Source organism: Rhinoraja longicauda, chromosome 5, assembly GCF_053455715.1.
Source record: "Rhinoraja longicauda isolate Sanriku21f chromosome 5, sRhiLon1.1, whole genome shotgun sequence".
Lineage (NCBI taxonomy): Eukaryota > Metazoa > Chordata > Chondrichthyes > Rajiformes > Arhynchobatidae > Rhinoraja > Rhinoraja longicauda.
Window position 1 is genome coordinate 68,924,659 of NC_135957.1, and position 17,224 is coordinate 68,941,882.

Genomic DNA, 17,224 nt, shown 5'->3' on the forward strand with positions numbered 1-17,224 from the left:
CGTACATCGGGTCTCCCACGTCAATTCTGCCAGTTACAAACTCAATAACCATAAATAGATACATCAATCTTGCTTTGCCGTTCATAAATCCACGTTGACTCAGCATAATGCCATTATGACCGTGCTCTGTTACTACAATTTTAATAAGAGTATTGTGCATTTTCCTCCTACTAATAAACAAACAAGTGGTCTATTGTCACCCATTTTGTCTGTCCTTTACTTGCAAATAGTAAGGATACTTCTGCAACCATCATATCTTTAGTTATTTGAGAAGATATAAAATTTTGGAAAACGACAACTTCTAAAAATGATATCTGTAAGGAACCCATTTATTCACAAAATGCTGGAGTAACTCAGCAGGTCAGGCAGCATCTCAGGAGAGAAGGAATGGGGAAGGATATAGGTGGAGACAGGAAGACAGTGGGAGATCTGGGAAGGGGGGGGGGGGAAAGAGAGGGACAGAGGAACTATCTAAAGTTGGAGAAGTCAATGTTCATACCGCTGGGCTGCAAGCTGTCCAGGCGAAATATGAGGCATGCAGAACTCACTGACTTCCTACACTTCACTTCCAATTTCCATCCTGCCCTTAAATATACCTGGACTATATCCGACATCTCCCCCCCCCCCCACTGTTTCTGGACATCTCCATCACAGGAGACGGACTATTGACTGACATCTACTATAAACCCACTGACTCGTACAGCTATCTGGACTACACTTCTTCCCACCTTGTCTCCTGCAAAAAGTCTATCCCCTACTCCCAATTCCTCCATCTGCGCCCGGGATGAGGTGTTTCACACTAGGGCATCAGAGATGTCCTCATTCTTCAGGAACCGGGGGTTCCCCTCTTCCATTATAGATGAGGCTATCACTAGGGTCTCTTCTACATCCCGCAGCTCCGCTCTTGCGCCCCCTCCCCCCATTCATAACAAGGACCGAATCCCCCTCGTTCTCACGTTCCACCCCACCAGCCAGCAGATCCAACAAATCATCCGCCAACATTTCTGTCACCTACAATGGGACCCCACCACTGGCCATATCTTCCCATCCCCTCCCCTCTGCGTTCCGCAGAGACCGTTCCCTCTGTAACTCCCTGGTCCACTCGTCCCTACCCAAACCACCCCATCCCCGGGCACTTTCCCCTGCAACCGCAGGGGATGTAATACCTGTCCCTTTACCTCCCCCCTCAACTCCATCCAAGGAACCAAACAGTCTTTCCAGGTGAGACAGAGGTTCACCTGCACCTTCTCCAACTTCATCTATTGCATCCGTTGCTCTAGATGTCAACTTCTTTACATCGGCGAAACCAAACGCAGGCTCGGCGATCGCTTCGCTCAACACCTTCGTTCAGTCCGCCTTAACCAACCTGATCTCCCAGTGGCTGAGCACTTCAACTCCCCCTCCCACTCCTAGTCTGACCTTTCTGTCATGGGCCTCCTCCAGTGCCATAGTGAGGCCCACCGGAAATTGGAGGAACAGCACCTCATATTTCGCCTGGGCAGCTTGCAGCCCAGTGGTATGAATATTGACTTCTCCAACTTTAGATAGTTCCTCTGTCCCTCTCTTCCCCTCCCCTTCCCAGATCTCCCACTGTCTTCCTGTCTCCACCTATATCCTTCCTTTTTTTCCGCCCCCCTGACATCAGTCTGAAGAAGGGTCTCGGCCCGAAACGTCACCCATTCCTTCTCTCCTGAGATGCTGCCTGACCTGCTGAGTTACTCCAGCATTTTGTGAATAAATACCTTCGATTTGTACCAGCATCTGCAGTTATTTTCTTACACTATCTGTAAGGAACCCATGTTAACTTCTATTTCCCCCGCCCTTTTCCTTACGGATTTCCAGGTTCTCTTTTGCTGAATTCCAAAATGTTCTTGATCTTCTGACTTGCTGCTTATAATGACCACACTCTTCCTTTATTTCCTTCGGACATCAGTCTGAAGAAGGGTCTCGACCTGAAAGGTCACCCATTCCTTCTCTCCAGAGATGCTGCCTGTCCTGCTGAGTTACTCCAGCATTTTGTGTCTACCTGTACTTTTCCTTTATTCTTGTAATTCTTTTTTTGATAGACATGGCTGTATCACATTTTCTGTTGGTCCTTAAAGGAATCTACATTTGCTTATGAAATAGGAATCAATTCCTTAAACTTCAGCCACAGATGAACTTTTAATGTCATATCTTCCTGAAAAACTGCTGACTGTTCCTACAACACATTTTTCCTATCATTGCTTTCTCTTTAATTTTAGCGAATTGCATAATGTGCCCCAAAACATTTCTAAAAAATCCAGTGCATTGTGAAAAAAATGACTTCCCACAGCTTCCTTTAAAACACAAATAACAATTGGATCAACTTGTGCCAGAGTTGTGCCAAATCCCTTTAACAGTGAAACTATGAGGCACAAGAGATCGCCAATGCTGGAACATTGAGCAAATTATAAACTGCTGGAGGACGTTAACAGGTCAGGCAGCATCTGTGGAGCAACGTCAGTGTGTGTGACTGGTCATAGAATCACAGCAAGGAAATAGGCTCTTCGGCCCAACTTGCCTATGCCGACCAACCTGCCCCATCTACACTAGTCCCACCTTCCGTGTTTGGCCAATATCCCTCTCAACCTTTCCTATCCATGTTTGTGTCCAATGTTTTAATGGTTGAGAATGTGGCCAATATTTTTGCTGGATGCATTAAGTGAAGACACTGGAAAAATGTCCATTCCAGTGGAAGTACAAAAACAATTCTTGAGCTTGGGCACAGGCCCTGAATATTTTGATTACCAGTAAATAATCAAACAACATGATCTCCTAAGTTGCATCTCTTTGCTAATTATTTACCCACAGTCCATTTTAACAGTTGTCTTCAATAACAGTACATTTGCCTGGGATTCCTTCCTGACATCAAGCTCATCAGCGTTGTAACAGTATTGAAAGCTGTATTTTGGGAAATTAAGATTCTGTATGAATGCAGTCATCGTCATGTAGCATAGAAACAGGCCCTTCGGCCCAGCTTGCCCATGCCAACCAAGGTGTCCCATCGACTTTAGTCCCACCTACCATGTTTGGCCCATGTCCCTCTGAACTTTTCCTATCCATGTACTTGTCCAAATGTCTTTTAAATGGTGTTATAGTTTCCTCCTCAACTACCTCGTTTGAATGTTAGACTTTAGAGATACAGCACGGAAACAGGCTCTTTTGCCCACGGAGTCCACACCGACCAGTGATCACACTATACACTAGCACTATCCTACTCACACTAGGGGCAATTTACAAATTTACCAAAGCCGATTAACCTACAAACCTGTACCTTTTTGAAGCATGGGAGGAAACTGGAGCACTCAAAGAAAACCCACACGGTCACAGGGAGAACGTACAAACTCCGTTCAGACAGCTCCTGAGGGCTCTGGGGGTGTGAGGCAGCAACTCTACAGCTGCACCACTGTGCTGCCTCTGGCTGCTCATTCCATATACCCACCATCCTCTGTGTAAAAAAAGTTGCCCCTCAGATTCCTATTAAGTCTCACCTTAAACCTATATCTTCTAGTTCTTGATTCCCTAACTCTGAGTAAAAGACTGTGCATCTATCCTATCTAGTTCCGTCTGATACACCTCTATAAGATCCCCTCGCATCCTCATACATCCCCTCATACACTCCAATGAGTAATGTCCTCACCTGCCCAACCTCTCATAGCTCAAGCCCTCGAGGCTTGGCAACATCCTCGTAAATCTTTCCCATAGTTGTTTTTAAACTTAAAAATTTGAAAAGTCGAAATCCCCCCTGAATTAATTCTGTAGGAAAGCAGCAGAGATGTTTAGTGCATTCAACAGAACTTCCATTCTCCACTGGGTTCACATAGATATTAATTCAATTACTAACCAATTTAATTCAGCAAAAATTGGTGAAATCCCTTGTGAAAAACCCCCAGAATTAAGTGGATACTAGGATGATTTATTTTTGAGTGAGTGAGGATGTTGGGCAAACCGCTGTGAAATTCTTGGCATTTTTCAAAAAGGGCAGTGATCTGCTTTATCGCTTCCTCCATCACAGCCAAGTAGAGCAGAGCTTCGTAGATAGGATGACAACAATAATTCACATCAAAGTCCCCACTCATTGGCTCCTCTAATTCAGGGTTAGGTTAAAGGCGCGAGGAACCAGGTTCACTTCAGTGCATGGGAAATGGTGTATAACATGGAAAAAATGTGAGATTGCCTATTCCGAAATGAAAATTTAAGAAAGGTGTAATCAAAATGGCAATGACAACCATATCAATATCGAGCTGCCAGCGGAATCTATAGAAGTGGATACAATTATGGCTTTTAAAAGACTTTTGGACCGATGTATGGATAAGAATGATTCAGAGGGCTATTTGCCAAATGCGACTAGCCCAGTATAGATGCTTTACGTCCTCGTCGTCCACCCTGGGTAGTTCTAAGGAACTGGCAACAATTGCAGCAAAGCGTCAACTACGGTACTCTGAAGCACCAATTGCCACTTTTGACTGTTGTAGTTGACAAACGAAAGAAGAAGAAGCCCAGTATGCCAACTTGGACAAGATGGGCCAAAGGGCCTGCTTTTGTGGTGCATGGTTATTTGACTCTGTGCTGACTTTATGGGACTCTCTGACTGAAAGATTAGTTACTGAATTTGCTGATGACACAAAGGTAGGAAAGCAAGTTGCCAAGAGGACAAAAATGAAGTTACAAATCAATAGATCGGTTAGATAGGCAGGCAAAGGATGGGAAATTCACCATTAGAGTCACAGTGGTGCAGTGTGGAAACAGGCCCTTCGCCCCAACTTGCCCACACTGGCCAGCATGTCCCAGCTACACTAGTCCCACCGGCCTGAGCTTGGTCCATATCCCTCCAAACCTGTCCTATCCATGTACCAGTCTGAAGAAGGGTCTCGCCCATTCCTTCTCTCCCGAGATGCTGCCTGTCCCGCTGAGTTACTTAAGCTTTTTGCATCTATTTTCGGTTTAAACCAGCAACTGCAGTTCCTTCTTACACATTATACATGTACCTGTCTAACTGTTTCTTAAACGTTGGGATAATCCCAGCCTCCTCAACTACCTCATCTGGCAGCTTGTTCGATACATCCACCACCCTTTGTGTGAAGAAGTTACCCCCCAGATTCCTATTAAATCATTTCCCCTTCACCTTGAACCTATGTCCTCTGGTCCTCAATTCACCTACTCTGGGCAAGAGACACTGTGCATCTACCTGATAAGAAATATAAAAGACATAATCCAAATGGCAAGAGACTGCAATTTCACGACATGCAGGGTCTCGACCCGAAACGTCACCAGAAAAGTCTTGACCCGAAACGTCACCCATTCTTTCTCTCCAGAGTTGCTGCCTGTCCCGCTGAGTTACTCCAGCATTTTGTGTGTGAGAGATTGCAATGCAATGTTGGAAGGATTTGAGTGTCTTAGTGCATGGATTGCAAAATGCTGGTTAGTAAGTGGGTACAGCAAGCAACTAAGAAATCTATCAGAATTTGTAATTGTTTATTGTGGGGGATTATTTTCAAAAGTAGGGAGCTCGTGTTTCTGTTTATTGTGGCATTGGTGAGACCACCCTAGAATGCTGTCTATCATGTTGGTTTCCTTATTTACCGAATGAGATAAATGCGTTGGAAGAAATTCAGAGGTTTACTAGGCTGATATCAGAAACAGTAAAATTTAGGCATGCTGGACTTGTATCCACTTGAGTTTAGAAGAGTGGAGGTGACTTGATGGAAAAATGTTACATCTGAGGTGTGTTAACAAGGTGGGAGAGTGTAGAATTGGAAAGTCCCTGTTAAAAATAATTGATCATCTATCTGTGGTAGATGCCAGTGATTTTTTCCTCCTCCCCGAGGGTTGAAAGTTTTTGCATTCACCATCCTTTTAGAATGGAGACGAGGAAGAATTTCTTTAGCCAAAGGATGGTGAATCTGTAGAATTCATTGCCACAAATGCTGTGGAGGCCATTATTGGGTATTTTCAAAGCAGAGGTTCTTGATTAGTAAAGGTGGCAAAGGTTACAAGGAGAAGGCAGGAGAATGGGGTTGATAGGGAAAAATGGATAAAACATAATCGAATAGCAGAGCAGACTTGATGGGCACTAAGGCATTCTGCTCCTACGTCTTATGGTCTTTGGAGGAAGAGACGTTCAGGTCTTTGAATTTTCTGTTATGACAATTAGGTAGATTCTTGATAAACGAGAGTTGATATTTACCATGAGTAGACAGGAGTACAGAGTTAAGGTTACAATTAGTTTGTCATTATTTTGTTTAATGGCAGGATCAAGAGTCTAGGTGGCCTTCTTCAAATTTCTATGCTTGTGTGACAGAATGCACATTTACAAAATACCACAAACAAAATCAAAACTTTAAAATGAGAAGCAGTTTGAAACAGTGAGAAATTAGGAACAATGGATATAAATCAATGGTGTGAACTTCCAACTGAGGTTTGCAAACTACACAAGCGCTGAGTTCCAAAGTCACACAACTTCCTGCCCTTTGTAGTTCAGTGGTGAATGGAATCATTTGGTGATGATCAGCTAAAAATGTTTTAGATGTAATAAAACAAGATGTTCCTAAAGTAGAAAATAAAAATTGTTTTAATAATACATAGAAACATTTTACAGCAGCTATTTAAAAATGCTTGCCCTATGGCATGGGTTGTAATAATGGGATAATGCAACATGAAATTAAAGTGACGAGTAGAAAATCCAGGCTTGGGGATGTGCAAAGATTGGGTGGGGTGGGGGGGGGGGGGAAGAGGAGAGTCAGTCTATCCCATGACAGAAGTGGGGGGAGTTGTACAATTTGATAGCCACAGGGAAAAAGGATCTCCTATTGTGTTCTCTTCTGCATCTTGGTGGAACCAGTCAGTTGCTGAAGGTGCTCCTCAGGTAGACCAGTGTGTCGTGGAGGGGGTGAGCTGTATTGTCCAAGATGCTCTGCAGTTTGAGGAGCATCCTCTCCTCCAAGACCACCTCCAGTGAATCTAACTCCACTCCCAGGATGGAGTCAGCCTTCCTGATGAGCTTGTTGATTCGGATGGCATCCGCGGCCTTCGCCCTACTGCCCCAGCACACGACAGCGTAGAAGACGGCGCTGGCCATCACCAATTTTTAGAATATCTGCAGCATCTTACTGCAGACGTTGAAAGAGAGCAGAACCTCCTCAGAAAGGAGAGACGGCTCTGTCCCTTCTTATACAGTGACCTAGCGTTCCTGGACCAGTCCAGTTTACACTCCAGGTAAACGCCAAGATACTTGTACTCCTTGGTGTACTTTACATCCACACCCTTGATGGAGACAGGGGTGTTTCTCTCCGCCTAATGTCCACCACTAACTCCTGATTCAGCCCGCACCATTCAACAAAGTCGTTGACTACACTTCTGTATTCAGCTTTCCTCCCCTCAATTATAAACTTGATTAATAAAAGTTTTATAAATAGGTAAGAATTTAAGCCACAGCTTTGAAGGGAGAAGGGGAGTCCACATTTTAGGTTAATGTTCTGACTTCTTATAAATCTCCACTGATTTAAAGCTGCACGGTGCTGTAGTGGTAGTTATTGCCTTACAGCGCCAATGACCCGGGTTCGATCCTGACTACCGGTACTGTCTGTATGGAGTTTGTACGTTACTCCCTGTGACTGCGTGGGTTTCCTCCTACACTCCAGACGTATAGGTTTGTAGGTTGTGGCTTTGGTAAAAATTGCTAATTGTCCCTGATGCGTAGGATAGTGTTACTGTACACCAGGGGTGTCAAACTACTGGCCCGCGGGCCGGATGCGGTCCACGAAGGGATCCAATCTGGCCTGCGGGATGATTTTGGGGAAAAAAAGCTGCGTTGCCAATCGTCCTGTGGAGGGCGGGCCGCATGTCAGGGGTTGTAGTTCGGGGCACGTGTGAGTGGTAGCCGGGAGGAAGGTTGCGGACTACAGTTCCCGGCAGGCAGTGCGACGGGAGGGAGGGAGGGTGTGGGCGGGGGCAGTGGCGGGGCTACAGTTCCCCACAGGGAGTGTTTGAGTAGATGGAGGATCAAGTGACAGGTTAAGTCCAATGGAACACTGCACACTGAAAGAAACTCAGCTTGGCACCAACAATATTCTTAAAGCTTTTCTTTTGATTTCTGTTTGGCCAAAGCAGATATAAATACTTCCTATATTGGTGTACATTTCATGCTACCTCGTGCAATGATTCTTCCACTAAAACTGTTATCATAACAAAGCAAGATTTAGAACCAGGAGCAGGCCACTCAGACCCTCCTGCTACTATTCAAAAACAGCATGGATCAGCTTTTATCTCAGCACCCCTTTCCTGAACTAACCCCATAACTCTTGCTTTCATCATCTATATACTAAAACTCTCGTTTGTTTGTTTGTTCCTGAACTACAGCCAAAACGGTACACGATAGCGCAACAATTTTAGGCCCACCTTACTCACCGTCGTTCCTTTGGTGCTAATAGAAGAAGTTTCTGGTGTTATTGGTGAAACTGGTGTTAAATTGGTGTTATATTTTGAAAGTTATTCACATTTTAAAGTTTAAATCTATCTCTCAGGGAGGGAGGGGGGATAAGGAGGGTTGAGTGTGGGGGGGGGGGGAGGGGAAAGAGGGGTGGGGGAGGAGAGCAGGGAGAGGGGGAGGGGGGGAGAGGGGAGGGGGAAAGAGAGGGTGCTGCACCAATGCAGGAGGGGTTTGGGCTCAATGGGTCCACTTGGTCTAGTTAACATCTAAAACCGACCAGTTGATCTCTGCCTTAAATATAAACTGTGCTGGGGGAGCTCATTCACTGTTTGTTTTGTCAGGTCTACATTTGTGTCTGCTAATGTTCGATTTCAAATGATTTATTAATGGAAAGGGTGTTGCTCCCGAAGCAACCTGAGCCAAAATAGCATTGTTTTTTCTCTCACTCTCATCACAACTTTCTTGTAGCCTACAACTGTAAGTTAATACCAATCATAAAAGTAATGCTTGCGAGGCACTCTTCTTCATAAGAAATGAAATCCGTAAAGTGAAACACTTTGTAGTTATAGCAGAGACTGAGGCACATGAGAGCAGGTTGAAAAAACGAAGGCAACGAAAGCTGTGGGAGCACGCACGTGTGCGTTTGCGCGTGCACAACTGATCCGGCCTGCATGAAGTTGCATTTTGCCCATTCCGGCCAGTGACCTAAAATGAGTTTGACACCTCTGCTGTACACAGATCGTGGTCGGTGCAGACTTGGTGGGCTGAAGGGCCTGTTTCCGCGATATATCTCTAAACTAAAGTAAACTGATGGTGCCTGAGTTGCTGAATATTTCCAACATTTTCCATTTTACTTTTGTGCGATTTGGCATCTTCGACTTAGTTGTAACTGATTACCAAATCCTTGGCTGTAGGTTTTTGTTATTCAAAAAAATTTAGCTTCTGTAAAACACTCCAAGTTGATTAACTTCTTTATTCTGCCACGGTGTAAACAGCAGGCATTTGGAGATTTTGTTCCAGCATAATGATGCATTTTCTCTTCCATGGAATAGAGCTCTTGTTAAACCATTAGAAAGCTCAGGTGCTTACTTGATATACTACCAGGTCTCCCCGCAATCTCCAGCATTCCAGATTTACTTGGGAATGCAGGGATTGGGGAATCGTGAGGCGTAAGTAAAATTTGTGCAGGGGACATAATTTCTCAGGTTTTTTGATGAGGTAGCTGAGAAAATTGATGGAGGTGGCACAGTATTATAAAAACCAGTAAGGCTTTTGATAAGGTTCTGCATAGAACGTTGGATCAGAAGGTTGAAGTGCAAGAGCTCCAAAGTGTGTTGGCAAAATTGGTCCAAAATTGGCTTTATGATAGGAAGCAGAGGGTAATAGTGGCTGGGTGTTTTATTGACTGGAAGCCGAGATTAGTACAGCGATCTATCTTTGTATATTGGATGAGAATGTAGGTGACCTGATTTGTATGTTTTGTAGACAACATGAAAATTGATAGTCTATATCTGTAGGTGGAAGGCAGAGGGGGTGAGGAGAAATAGGTGCAAGTCCAGGTGGGGTGGGGGGGACGTGTATATGGGGAAGAGAGAGGAGGGTTCTGTAGTTAACTAAAATTGGGGAATGCAATGTTCATAATACTTGGCTCCCCCAAGCAGAATATGAAGAGTTGTTTCTCCAATTTGTGTGTGACTTCACTCTGGTCACATGTGATTAATCACGTGCTTAAAATTCATGATCAATACAAATAGATCAGCAAGATCAGCAAGAGCAGTAATTGAGGCAAATTGCTGATGAAAGTGGAGTAATAAACAGTTTGGTTATGGGTGCATATTAAGTCTAAACAGTAAAAGCCACTTTTTCAACGCTTCCAATTATTTGTGCCTCATTCAGGTTTTCAAGGCAAAGAACATGGGAGATCACAATTTGACTTAAGAGATACAGCGCAGAAACAGGCCCTTCGGCCCCAGAGTCCACACCGACCAGCGATCACCCCACACACTAGCACTATCCTATACACTAGGGAAGATTTACGATTTGCAGAAGCCAATTAACCTACAAACCTGTATGTCTTTGGAATGTGGAAGGAAACCAGAGCACCCAGGAAAAGCAGACAGCACCCGTAGTCAGGATCCGGGTCACGGGGAGAGCATACAATCTCCACAGACAAGTACCCGTAGTTTGGATTGAACCCGGGTCTCTGGGGCTGTAAGGCAGCAATTCTATCGCTGCGCCACCATGCCGCCCTACTTATTTGGCTCAGCATCAAATAATGTTTTAACGGAGCCTTTGAGAATGTTTTACTGCATTTGACAACTCCTCCGTGAAGCTCAGTGATATTTGTACCAGAAGGTATTTTATTAATACAACCATTGTAAGTGCTTTAATCATACCGTTGAAATTCAAAAGTGTGTAAGCGACTTAAAATGCTTAATTTTGCCATAAATCAACTAAGCACAGTGCTTGAGTAATGGCACTTTCCACTGGTTCTTTTCTCAGAAATGAGAAGTAGCAGTGATCTACTTCTTTTAATCCCTCTTACTTCAACAGATATCTTTAGTGTGTATTTCAGCATTTTAGTGGAAGCTTGTTCAAATCCATAGTGCCCCAAAAGTGGCAGCACAGATAGGGAGTTAATAAAGGCATATGACATGCTTGTCTTCATAGATTAGAGCACAAAATCTAAAATCTGGCACATTGTGTTGCAACTTTACAAAACAATGGTTAAATTACACCTTAATCATCGTGTGAACTTCTAGTCACATTATAGAAAGGACGTGGTTAAGCAGTTCTGGAACTCACTACCAGAGAAAGTAGTGGAGTCAGAAACAAAGCACTCAAAAAGACGTATACGGATCTGATGTGGGAAAATGTAGAAGGGCAAAAATAAGTGTTGTGGACCGAAGGGCCCCGTTTCTGCTCTGCATAACTTAACTATGATTCGGAAAATTTAACCAAAATTAAATAACAATAATGACATCTTTTTGCAACTGTATTAATTGATCAACCTGTTTCCACCAAAAAAAGCACAAAAAAAATGGCATTTGATACAAATATTGTTTCTGGAAAGTCTCAATGTCTTGTGAAATAATTTATTTTCCAAATCCGCACCTGTAGTTTCTATTGCCTCGTAACATGGAAAATTCAACAAAAGTCCAAACGAAATGAAGTGGAGAGCGACAGAGAGAATCGAGTTTTGAAAGACTGAAATTACAATTGCAAATATTTTTTTCCCTCCATTGTACAGCCTGATTTACCAGAAGCATTTGCAAACTAAATTAAACTACAACCCGTGAAATGTTTGCAACTTTCGATGAAAAAATGAAAAAAAAAGTTTTGCCAAAATCAAAACCTAATCAGCAGATTTAATTTGCTTCCAGTTTAACAAGCATCTTGCATTCTCCAACGTAACAGCAAGAGAGTTGACATCTTCAGTTCTGCAGTCCAAATTGTTTCCCACAATGATGCATTTCATGTCACAGTGATATTGCACTAATGGGAATCCCTGCACTACAACCAGACAAATATTTATTTTTGTCTTAAAAACCCCCCACAAAGTGCTGGAGTAATTCAGCAGGTCAGTCAGCATCCATGGAGAACATGGATAGGTGATGTTTTAGGTCAGGACCGTTTTTCAGTCTGATGGTGATGGTGGTGCGAAGAAAGCAAGGCTTTCATCTCGCTTTCTTTCCCTCCCCACAGTCTGAGAAGAGTCCCGACCCGAAACTTCACCCAACCAGGGATGCTGCCTGACCCATTGAGTTACTCCTGCACTTTGTCTCTTTTTTTTGTAAACCAGCAACTGCAGTTCCTTGTTTCTACATTATATACTTTTAAGTTTTTTGTCTTACTACCTGAAATGCATATTCTACTTCTGGTGCATTCAGAATGAAACCAGAGCTGTAAAATTATAATAAAACTAAGATTGAATTAACCTTTAAGGGATTATATCCAAAATGGCAACGTTTGCTATATTTATAATTCACTGGAAAGTTTTAAAGGAAATTTCAATGACACACACAAACGATAAAGTGGCATTTCATGAACAAACTTATATAAGCCGTTTGTTACAGTGACAGATTCAGATGAAATTCAGAAGCACATAATAATGAATGTTCTCTAATCATTACTAAATATATAAATTATCAAAAAAGATTACAACCCATGCTTTAGTATTTAATGTGATTGAACACTCTGGTCAAATTTAAACTAAATCAACAACCCCAGTGTAAAACTACTGTATTATTCCTGGGAAAGGCAAAGGCTCAGCCCCTCAAGAAAAAGAAATAGGTGTACAGCTTTGTCTACTTAGCCAGTCAATGATCACTGCTAGATTAATATGGATCTGCAGCATCTCCTATCTGCTAATGTACATTCAATAGGTTATTTACCTCTTAATACCCATTTACATCATTTTAAACAAATATAAGACGTGGATGCAAATGGAAAAATCAGCTTTCCTCTTGTATCCCAATGGCCCCATTTTAACAATATCATGAATACCCCTTCTATTTTTTTTGCTATGATATAACCAAACGTTTATCGCCTTTTGATTTAAAGTCTACCTGATATATCTACTTTAGTTTGATTTTTTTTTCAGTGAAAGTTATAGCCTCTGGTTTTCACGTTGATTGAAAAATGCCAGTTATAACCAAGAATCTACTTAAGACAAGTGAACATCCCAAAGAGGCCAGAAGAGAGCTTCACTCTACTGTGGGTTAAACAATCAGAACTTATGCTCACACCGATGTATTTTTTAAGATTTACAATGATTTCAAGTATAGTGGCACACCACCAATGCTCGCCCCCAAAATTAATAGCATTTTAACCTAAACAAGTCCTTTTAGTCCCTTGATGTTGCTTGTACTGGACGGCTTACAAGAGTCCATCGCTGCACCTTTTAGTTATATACTGGGATAAGCCACAGTAAAACATGTCTAACTCTGCATTACTCTGCATTACTCCTTATGTCAGTGTAGGATGCAGAGTGCAGCCCATCACAACAATCTAATCCGTTGAACAGGGCTCTTTAACCGTTCCCATGCAAGCTTTCCCTTTATTGCATACTTGGACTAGGACTTGTATGAACCCTGGCATGTCGTTTGAGGTTGGTCATGGAAGCACACGAATAGTTGCACTGTTCACATTGGAAGGTTTCTCTCTGCAGATGGTTCCTCATGTGTCGCTTCAGATTGCCCTGTTGGGCAGAGACATAGTTACACTGTGAGCATTTGTATGGCCTCCTGTAGTTGTGTATGCTCATGTGTCTTATGAGGTTGCTCTGGTACTGAGAGACAAAATTGCACAACTCACAAGAGAAGAATTTCTGTTCTTGGCTAAGGCCATTCTCATTCTCCTCTTCCTTCTTTATCTCCAAACTTGCTGTATGATTCTGCTTGTGCTGTTTAAAGGCCACCTTGCCCTCGCACACAAATTCGCACTCCTTGCACTGGTAGAACCTCTTTCCTGTGTGCGTTAGAAGGTGTCGTTTGACGTTGACCATTTGGGTGGAAGCATAGCTACACTGAGTGCATTTAAAGGGTTTGTCTCCTCTGTGGCTCCTGACGTGTCTGTTGAGGTTCCCCACCTCGATGGTCTTGTATGAGCAATGGGAACATTTATACTGCCTCTTCCGTTTCAAATGTCTAGAAGCAAAGCTGGGAGGCTTGTCATTATTTTCAGAGCCATCTTCCCGGGAATCTACACTATCATCTCTCTCCTTTTTTATGTCCTTTTGTGCCCGAACAACAGTATCAGAAGAGGGGCGATTGATTTGGTTAGATGTTTGTTTCATATGGGTCTGCAAGTGCCGCTTCAAGTTTGCAAAATTAATTGAAGCATAGTCGCACTTTTTACATTTATATGGCTTTACACCCAAGTGAACCTGGATATGGCGCTTAAAGTTCCCACTTTGCTTGGTGGTGTAGTTGCAATGGGAACATTGGTATTCACTATTGCTCGTGCTGTGAGTTTTCATGTGCGTCTTCATGTGCATTATGAAGTGGTTGGGGTACTGCGTAACAAAATTGCACAACTTGCAAGAGAAGATGTTCTCGTTAGTTTGACATGTTTGTACCCCATTGGAAGGGGTGTGGTGATCACCGGGTGTAGAGCCTGTGCTGTGGGTTTTTATGTGTCTCATTAAGTCATCTGGGTCGTTGGTGATGAAGTCACACAGATTGCAAGAAAAATGTTTCGGGGCATTTTCAGTGTTGCTTTCTGCCTTGCACTCTTGTGCCACTGCACCGTCCACATGACTCTGCAAATGCTCCTTCCAGCTGGTCGTACTGCAGGTACAGTAGGTGCACTGGTCACACCGAAAGGGCTTTTCATCAGGGCAGACACTTTCGGCCCCCTCTGCTTTCCTTGCCTCATCTGTGTGAGTTTTCATGTGCCTTGCAAGGATGCTGGGGTACTGGGCTTTAAAGTTGCACAAATCACAAGGAAAGGGTTTATTGGATTTCAACGAACTGCTGCATTCCCCTTCTTCCGGGAATGTCTTTTCCATATGGACTTGCTTGTGCCGTTTCAAATTCTCCATCCGGCTACAGGTGTAACTGCACTCGTTGCACTGGAAGGGCTTCTCCCCAGTGTGGATTAATATGTGCCGTTTCAGATTGCCCTGTTGCACTGTCGCGTATGCACAGTAGTGACACTTGTATGGCTTGTCCGAGTTGTGAGTTTTCATGTGGCGCATGAGATGACCTGGATATTCCGAGACAAAGCTACACAGCTTGCAGGAATAACGCTCCTGGGTTTTCCCAATCCCACCCTGATCATCGTGCACCAGAAACTCTTTCTTGATGTGATTCTCCTTGTGTTCCTTTAGCCCCGCGGCGCTGCTACAGGTACAGTAGCAGATGCCACATTTGAAGGACTTGGGCCGGGAATGAGTTAATATGTGACGCTTGAGATTTCCCGACTGGTGGGATGCATATTCGCATTGGTCACATTTAAAGGGTTTTTCTCCCAAGTGGATACGGATGTGCCGTTGCAGGTTCCCTGATAAAGCAGACACATAATTGCAGTGTGTGCATTTGAAAGGCTTCTTGTCTCCGCTTCCAGTTTTCTTGGTGTGCTCTTGTCGGTGTTGCTTTACTTCTCTCACGTTCCCACAGACATAGCCACACAAGCGGCACATCAGTGATCTTTTGTGCATGTGTGTCTGTCTGTGCCTCTTGAGGTGCCCAGACTGATAGGTTGCATAGTCACACTGGTCGCACTTGAAGGGCTTCTCTCCAAGGTGAATGCGTGTGTGCCTTTGGAGGTTTCCCACCAATAACGACGTGTAATCACAATACGAACATTCGTAAGGCTTTTTATCCCCAGTGCCCGTTTCAGCTTGCTTGGGAGTAAGGGCCGATACCTCATCGCTGACGCCTCCCTTGTTCTCCGGATCGTCTTCCTCATCTTGTAAGGCCTGATCCTTCAAGTGAGTCTCTTTGTGCTGTTTTAAATCCACTAAGTTGCTGCAGGTGTGGCCACAGTGGCGGCATTTAAACATTTTCTCTCGTGTGTGCGTCAGCTTGTGGCGTTTCAGGTTCCCCGTCTGACAGGAGGAGTAATCACATTGGTCACATCTGAAGGGCTTTTCTCCGAGGTGGATATGCATGTGTCGTCGGAGGTTCCCAAACAGTGGTGAGGCATAGCTACAATACAAACACTTATAGGACTTCTCCTCGCCATTCTCGTTTAATGCTGTTGCGTCTGGTTCAGTATTTTGCAAGAAAACGTTGTCATCCTTGTGGTTTTGTTTGTGCCTCATCAAGTCAGCCATACTTTCCCCTTCGTATTCACACTGGCTGCATTTGAAGCACTTTTTCCGAGAGTGCGTCAGCATATGTCGTTTGAGATTGCCCATCTGACCAGATGCATAGTCACACTGGTGACAAGCGTAAAACCTTTTCTGTGTATGAGTTAGTTTGTGACGCTTCAAGTTTCCTGACTGGCCCGTTGCGTAGTAGCACTGGTCACACTTAAAGGGCTTTTCTCCAAGGTGGATGCGGATGTGGCGATGTAGATTCCCCATCAAAGCTGATGTGTAATTGCAATATGAGCAATTGTAAAACTTCTTTTCACTTTCCATGGTGGTATTGTCACAGTCTGCCTGAGGGGGAACAGGTTTCTTTGAAACAGTGCTCCCTTTTTGTTCCATTAAAGGCTTGCTCATGTGCTGCCTCTTGTGTCGCGTTAAGGTGATCATATGATCACAGGCAAAATGACAGTCGGTGCACTTGTAGGACTTTTTCTGTGACTGGGCTTCCAATCCGTCAGGTGCAGTGACGATCCTTGAAGCCTTCTGGCCTTCGTGAGTCAGGAAATGATGCTTCAATTTGTCCGACTGGTCAGTTGTGTAGCTGCAGTAGGAACATTTGTAGAGTTTCCCATCATCCGGCACTTTGGTTTTGCTGAGCCTTTCACAATACAAGGAAGATTCCTCAAAACCGCAGTCTTCCTCCAGCGTAACTTCCACGCTTGCCTCCAGATGGCTGTGATTCACAAAGCCATTCGTCTGTCGAAAGGAAGCATCATGACGGTGTCTGGACACACTGGGCGGCCTAGCAGGAGATTCTTCTTGGTGACCCGGTGCCTCAACGCCCACCTGGGGGTCCTTTTCAGTCTTGAGTCTTTTGCAGCTTGGAGGAAAATCCCCATTGCCCCCTGCACGAATGAACTCCGAGCTGTCTGAACCTGCAAATGAAAATCAACACAAGCAATCAGTTCACTGGATGCTGCCAGCGAAGCAAATGCAAACAGGATTCTGTGCATACT

The 17,224-nt window shown here is 43.9% G+C and overlaps 1 protein-coding gene across 1 annotated transcript in view; it reads right to left on the minus strand.

The window, feature by feature from the left end:
- Positions 1-10,847: 10,847 nt before the first annotated feature.
- Positions 10,848-17,224, minus strand: part of LOC144593730 (uncharacterized) — a 29,545-nt gene continuing 23,168 nt past the window's right edge. Inside the window, exon 2 of the mRNA XM_078399722.1 lies at positions 10,848-17,143. Within this exon, the coding sequence (XP_078255848.1) occupies positions 13,509-17,143 (3,635 nt within the window). The 3' untranslated portion in view covers positions 10,848-13,508. The remainder of the gene's footprint in view (positions 17,144-17,224) is intronic.